General features: G+C 32.1%; 1 protein-coding gene across 2 annotated transcripts; it reads right to left on the minus strand.

Annotated features, from left to right (window-relative positions):
• On the minus strand, positions 1-4,221 carry LOC102624306 (tRNA A64-2'-O-ribosylphosphate transferase). Of its 2 annotated transcripts, none has more exons than XM_006475501.4 (7): positions 3,821-4,221; positions 3,561-3,721; positions 2,385-3,078; positions 1,139-1,239; positions 937-1,045; positions 575-634; positions 1-471 (listed from the first exon to the last, which is right to left on the minus strand). In XM_006475501.4, exons 1-7 carry the CDS (start codon positions 4,101-4,103, stop codon positions 305-307), a joined length of 1,575 nt encoding a protein of 524 aa, XP_006475564.1. In that variant the 5' UTR covers positions 4,104-4,221; the 3' UTR covers positions 1-304. The 2 variants fall into 2 exon arrangements, with proteins under 2 accessions (XP_006475564.1, XP_024953703.1); XM_025097935.2 differs by having other exon boundaries at positions 3,561-3,716; positions 3,821-3,969.
• Positions 4,222-7,331: the final 3,110 nt, after the last annotated feature.

Below are 7,331 nucleotides of genomic sequence, written 5' to 3' on the forward strand. Positions count from 1 at the left end.
TGGGAAAAGAAAATTTTGAATTACAGCAAGGCAATCATCAATCGGCTCAGAAGAAACAATTCACAACAAACAAATTTTCATTTGGTACTCACAAAACAACAAACTTTTGTCTATTTTCTTTCTTTCTTTAATAATATTATCTCTAAATCTCTTAGGTCAGTGGATGGGCTAACCCCATAGGCCGAAGTGCTATGCTACAAACCTAAAAATAAAAAATAGATAAATAACAAAGGGTCCAAAATTTGCATTGCAGACCCTCCAGTCCAGATTTGTCAAGCCAACTGAAAAATATTCCGGGCGTTAATTAAACAGGATCAACACTTCCACCACCAAGAAAACTAAATACTTGCTTCAGATTTCCTCTGGATGGCCGAGCATTTGATGCAAATTTACAGATAAACACAAGCCGTCGCCGCATCTCCAATTTAGTAATCCGAGTCTGATTGAAGGATTTCCCATCATCGAAGATTCCTGATAAAAAGATGGCTTTCAAGTTCAGACATAACACACAGAAGCAATCTTAATGAAAGAACTGGCAGCAAATGTAAATATCTGGTACCATACGGGTAACTACCTTCATCATCAAATAATGATGTCAATATTGCCAGACAAACACACACACTAATATCTTCCCCTGAAACAGAATGCATGAGATTAAGAAAATATTAGGAGGCATTTTCCCACGGCAACAGAATGAAAATAGAAAATAGGAAGTCCAATTCATTTTTCATATCTCTATCATTTATAGGTGTGTACCAATTGTGCAGACCAGCAATTGCAGCAGGAAAACAGATAGTACAAGGAACCGATGAAAGAAAGCAATATAATACAAAATTCAAATTAATGCTACAGAAAATAGAAGAAAAATAATCAACTTTATATAGCCTGTTCAAGAGTGCAACTTTTCAAGGTAAGATGGCAGATAAAAGTCCTTACCGCTATGACAACAAATTAAAAGTGTTTTTCCCTTGCTAATATTGAGCTTCACAAAATTAACCGCGGAAGGAAGATTCCTTAACAATGAAAACCGATCCAGTTTTGAATTCTGAAGAATAAAAGCCAAGCCAGGCAATTGAGTACCAGAAAGATAATTTAAAATTTAAAATGTTAATTGTTCAATTTTTGCTCTTATACGTACCACCATTGGAAGATGAAAATAGGCTTCTGCATTTGAAAGACAAACAGTGATGGACTCTTGATCACAATTCAGAATACAATCAACATTACGCTCCTCTGCAGCTGCACCCAAAATTGCAAACCAAGGGTGAGCCAAGTGCGAAGCAGAAGCACAAGAGCATAGGGAAAATTGTCATGCATAATCAGTGACAGAGAAACTCATGCACATGCACAAAGATGAAGTTCTCAGGGACTTCTGTTGAGAGTATTAAGAAATTACCAGGCCCCCAAGACAAACACATATATTAACCAGCAATAAGCATCAGTAGCACCAATATCAACCAACCTTACCTCCACTTCTAGCACCACCGGTACTTCTATTTAATCCGCAGAGTAAGAATCCTCATCCAAATAACAATAGATGCAGGGAATCAAGCCAAGAAAGTTGATTCCAGAGATTCAATTCCAGACCAGGTATATCATATCTAACTCAATCAGAAACTATAAATAAATTGTTCAATAATAACTGTTTCGCATTTAATATATCAATATGGAAGGGGGCTGGTAAAACAACATATCATAAGTTGGGAAAATGTAATACTACTAACTACAGGCAAGAATTTGGCATAACATAAATTTTCTGGTGCATTCCTTTTGAAGCTACATCCAAAAATATTTCAATGATGACACCACTTAGACTCAATCTTCACACTGCAAGGTATAAAACCAACCATTTCCAGAATCCATGTTTTGACGGATTACTTCCGTCAAGCAGGCCATATTCCCTGAAGCATTATTATAGGTAATAAAACTAGAACATTTTAATAAATCACAAACAGTAGCATGACTGCATTGTATTTACAAGCACAAAATTGAAACCCCCAGGATACATTATCCCCCTAGTAAATAGACACAACTTTTTCCTTCTTCTAGAAATCTAAGAAAATGTAATATTAACTGACAGGAACACACACAAGGATGCAAAAAATAATATTAACTGTAGAAAAATATCCTCTGAAATTTAAATTCTAGGTGCTGAGAACAGAAGACAAATTTCTTTTAAAGTTGAATTTAATTTTTATTTCCCTAAAAATTGCCAAATGAAAAAAATGTTGGCATTCAACATCTGGAAACCAGATTTCCATTTTGAGAATGAAACAATAGCATATACTACAAACATGGATCACACAACCAAATGGTTCAATATGTAAAGGGCAGTTTATATAGAGCAGCACGAGTACAATTGAACAACTGTCAATTCAGCTTACCATGTTGAGATGTACCAACCGCTAGATTTGTTGAACCCAGCCAAGATATTGTACAACTTTCATCAGAGGCCTTCAAATCAATATTAAGGTCTGAAATATCTGAGGATAAAGGAGGTTCTACGTGAGAGAGATCAGATGAATTTCCCGACAATTTTGAGGACTTAAGAATGACCTGGGGAGCAATCTGTCCCCTTTGAGCACGATACACTCTATCCTTTTCAACTATATCAGCTACCTTCTGGTTACAGATATCAGGTCCAGAGTTAATAAGATCATAAGCATTCTTCCAAAACAGATTAGGAGTCAAACCCCTGGCCCAGCTCTCTTCATCATCTCCAGCTCCTGGAATATAATTCCAACTAAATTCCGATGTAGTCCTGTTCTGAATTATGCCACTCTGGGAAGAGGCAGAAACAAGGATGATTGGGGTGAAGTCCCAAGAATCATGATCGGGCACTTCATTTAACCAAATGACAGTTTTTTGAGAAATCCATAGCGGTCGTAATGGCTTCTTTAAACATGATGCAAGTGAAGCAATGTCAGCCCCACTGGCATCCAACTCTTTGATCCATTCTTCCACACGGTCATCGATAGCTGCCTTTTCTGTGTCCGAAACCCAGAGAGGAAGATGCAAGGAACAGTCCCAGTCAGCTGTGAACTGACTTGTACTTTTCTCATGTTCATCGGAAGCATTCTGCTAGACAGCAAGAGAACAGATTAAAAAAATCACAAAGATTTTCGTCAGCATTTCTGACAACATATGCAAACCAAAGATAGCATATTATATATAAAAGTATAAAACTGAATAACTGGAAACGCTATGTTAAATTAGCCAAGCTGATCCTACATGTAACAACCTAGCTCACTGAATAAATAAAAAAGCGCTTGGTATTGCATTCGCAGTAAGCTTTTTAGTTTAAAACAGGTTCCTTATAAGCATTATAAGTCCTTTTCTGACTCTAAAAAAAGCGCTTTTCCTACCTAACATTATGTAATAGACCCAATAGAAAAAAAGAATGCAGTTTTAGCTACTTGAAAATACTCTCAATTTCAATCTCATATTACTGGACGTCACAATAAATTCACGTCAAGGCTGAGTAAAGTAAGACAATTTTCACACAATGTAGTAAAAGGAAATAAGTAACTAATAAATGAAAGAACATTACCAGCACTCACCCCCTTAGCAAGCACAACGCCACCATTGCACATTTTCTTGCGATACTTATAAACGGACCGGTTCAAAACACACGTCCAAATCGGTATCGTTTTGGACATGCTATCCGGAAATCGCTTCCCTTTCCTCGTTGAATCAACTATGATACACCCTCCCTTCTGTCCTACCCATTCGCATTCAAACAAATAAAAAAAAATTAATTTCAAATCCTCACATTTATTTGATGTGATTAATTTTTTAAAAAAAAGTGAGGATACCATACCAGCTAAGAGTGCCGCGTGGAGGTTGAGGCGGGAGGTGTTGAAGGACCAATTGTTGGTGTGACCGTCGGTGGATTTAAAGTAGCAAGTGGAGTGGAATTTTGAGGAGTACCAGAGACCGCAGCGGAGGTTAGCGAGAAGAGGAAGTTGCGGCCACAGCTGCGAGATTTCGCCGACGAAAATCGAGTCGTCGTATATTGATCTCAAAGCGTTGTAGAGTGTGTTTTGCCGTCTCTTTATTGTCCTTGCTGCTCTGTATATGCTTATGTTTGCTTCGTTCTCCATTTGCAGAGCTTGATCGCGCGAGGCCGCCACAACCGCAAGGGCCTTTTGGCGAAGGTCTTGTAGACGATGGACCAACTAGGAACACGAAATAAAATACTTAAATGAAGACGTCGTGTTGTTTAATCGTATTTTATATGAATCCAATCCTTAAGCGTGCAGCGTGCTTTTGTATTGGTTTGTATTAATATATATTATATTATTTTATGTAGATATATTATATTATACTGTATTATATTATATATTATATTAATTTTATTTTTAATTATATTAAATTGATAAATAAATAATTATTTTTATATTAATTATTAATATATAAATTTAATATTATATAATAACATAATAAAAATATATTATTAGCATTGTGAAATAAAATAATATTATAATTTTATTTAAACTTAGCTTCACAAATATTAAGTTAATTTCTACTGCATCCAACGAACATTTTAGTTAGCGCCTTATACTTTTTACTATTTAAAAATTGTTATTCAATATTGTACTTGTATCACAATACCCCCTCTCTTTATTATTTTGAAATTAAATAATTAACATGTTTAATTTAGAACATTACACTCTTTTTTTTTAATATTAGGATTTTTTTAAATCCATTATCAAATTTCATTTAACACTCTACACTTTTTCTACTATAATTTAGTAAAAAAAAAATTATCTTTCATATATAGTAATAAATTTTTTAATAATATAATGTCAGTCCATGCTACATAAAATTACTTTAGCACTCATTTAAAGATGATGAACTATTGTTTACAACAATAAATTAAAGGAGAAAAAAATTTACACAGTAAATTAAATGAGGGCTAAATTATAATACTTTTTGTAATAGGATTATTGGAATTACATAATTTATTATGCATGTAAGTAAAATGTACTATAATATTTATTAAAAAAATTATAATAGAAAGAGTGTAGAGTGTTAAATGAAATTTGATAATGGATTTAAAAAAATCCTAATATTAAAAAAAAGAGTGTAAGGTTCTAAATTAAACATGTTAATTATTGTATTGCGATACATGTGTAATATAGAATAAAAATTTATAAATAATAAATAGTATAAGGTGCTAACTAAAATATTCATATGAAAGCAGTAGAAATTAACTTAATATTTGTGAAATAAAGTTTAAATAAAAAATAGTGAAAGGGGTTATATGAAAATGTACAGCAGTGCTACCACCAAAGACAAAAGAAGTGGTACGGTACCATTATTGTACTGTAGCTGAACCCTGGTTATTGATATATAAATATATTATTATATAATAATATAATAAAATATAGTATAATTAAATAAAACAATATTATCATATAATTTTTTTCTATATTTTATTTTTTAAAATATTATTTAATAATAAAATATATTATTTTTATATTATTGTAATAACATTTGTCTGAATTGAGAATGCGCCATTTAGGGCCCTTAAATTTTACCAAACATGTTCTTGATATTAAGTTAATGGGAAAAATAATTTAATACCCTATGATGTTATGTTCTAAACACACCCTAAAATCATCAAGTTGGGTTATGTTGGATTGTTATTAGGTTGAATTGGATTAGATTGAGATGATTAGGTTAAAATTATACTAAAATTAAAGATTAAATAAAGCAAAAGATATAAAACTTGAAGTTATACTTATCAATATCAAATATACATCTAATTTAATATGACAATTTAATTAATTATTTAGTGTTCAATAAAGAAAAATAAAAGACTAATTATCTTAAAATTAAGAATGTTTCGACAATGAACTACTAGGCATGCATGTTATGTAAAAATAAATAAACTAATTCAATATTATAAGTTAAAAATGCAATGAAAAGAATTAAGAATAAATGAAAGAAATACCTTAGTTTGACTAAGAATTGAGATTTGGGATTAGAGTTTAGCGCATTAGATGCAAGAATAAAATAGTCTTTTTTATAAAATAATAAAAAAAAGTTAAAATTTATATTAATTGTTTTGGTTTTTAGAGTTTTGCAATTAAGGATTAACATAATCATCATCATCATCATCATTGTGAATTAGATTAGGTTAAATGAATTCATCACAATCAATCCAATCCAACTCAAATATTAATTGGGTTTGAAAAAATTGACTCAATTAACACCCATTCAGTTCAAAAGAATCTGCTATATAAACAACAAATCATCCTAATAAAGAATCCAGCATGTGAAATTAACACCAAATGAGCATGCTTGTAAGTGACAACAATTAAATTGAAAACTAGTGTACACATGAAGACCAAACAAGCAAGAAGTCATTTTAAAGGACTTTGCTTCACCAAATTCTTTATTTCTCTCTCTTAGGCCTACCAGCATATTTAATAATAAGTGGTGATTGAGGATTGTCATGCACAACTGGAGGCCATTTGCTCTCATCAGCCATTAGATATAATTTATGACAATAGGTGTTCTTGAATGTTACTTTCTTAAATAGCGTATAGTCATTTGTATTGTACCTCATGGCATCAATGTTACAAATTGAATGCTTGCAAGGCAATCCTGATATATACCACTCACTTTAGTCGTAATTTTTTCCCAATAAACCAACAATAGTCCCTATAGATATCTTTCATCATCTAAAATATTTCGATTTGACCAAATATTATTGTCATTGATCTAGACACCTCTTTTGCTTTCATAAGCCTCTACCTCACAACTAAAAGCCACTCATCTTGCCAAGTAAGAACATGTTGCTGTCTCATGTGAATCATTTTCATTATTTTCTCCTTATTTTTTCAAGCATTATAAGGATCAAGATGCTTTTGAAATTTGAGATCCAGTTGTTGGAAGACTCAGTCATGTTATTAGTGACATGGTTATTTTTAGTTTGGGTAGGGAAATAATGTTTGGACCAATGGACAACTAGCATTTGCATCAACCAATCATGTCCACCAGGGCTGATTTCATTCAGTTCAACCACATTTGCATTTCTATATGATTGTCAGAATGGTTTCCTATGCAGTAAACTGGAAATTTTCTACTTGAAGTTTGCATAAATGTTCCTACTTCCTACAACAATATCTCTTTAAAGCTTGAGAAAGCATGTTGCATAAATTAGCAAGTGTACTAATCGGCACAAGTAATATAATAAAGAGTAGAGTATCGTCCTATAGAGATTGTATATAATATTAGCTACCAAAATTATTCTAACCCTAATTTATTTGAATAATTGAATAAGTAAATTTAGATTAAAAACTAAAATAAAACAAAGTAAC

The sequence above is a fragment of the Citrus sinensis genome, chromosome 1, assembly GCF_022201045.2.
Source record: "Citrus sinensis cultivar Valencia sweet orange chromosome 1, DVS_A1.0, whole genome shotgun sequence".
Taxonomy (NCBI): Eukaryota; Viridiplantae; Streptophyta; class Magnoliopsida; order Sapindales; family Rutaceae; genus Citrus; species Citrus sinensis.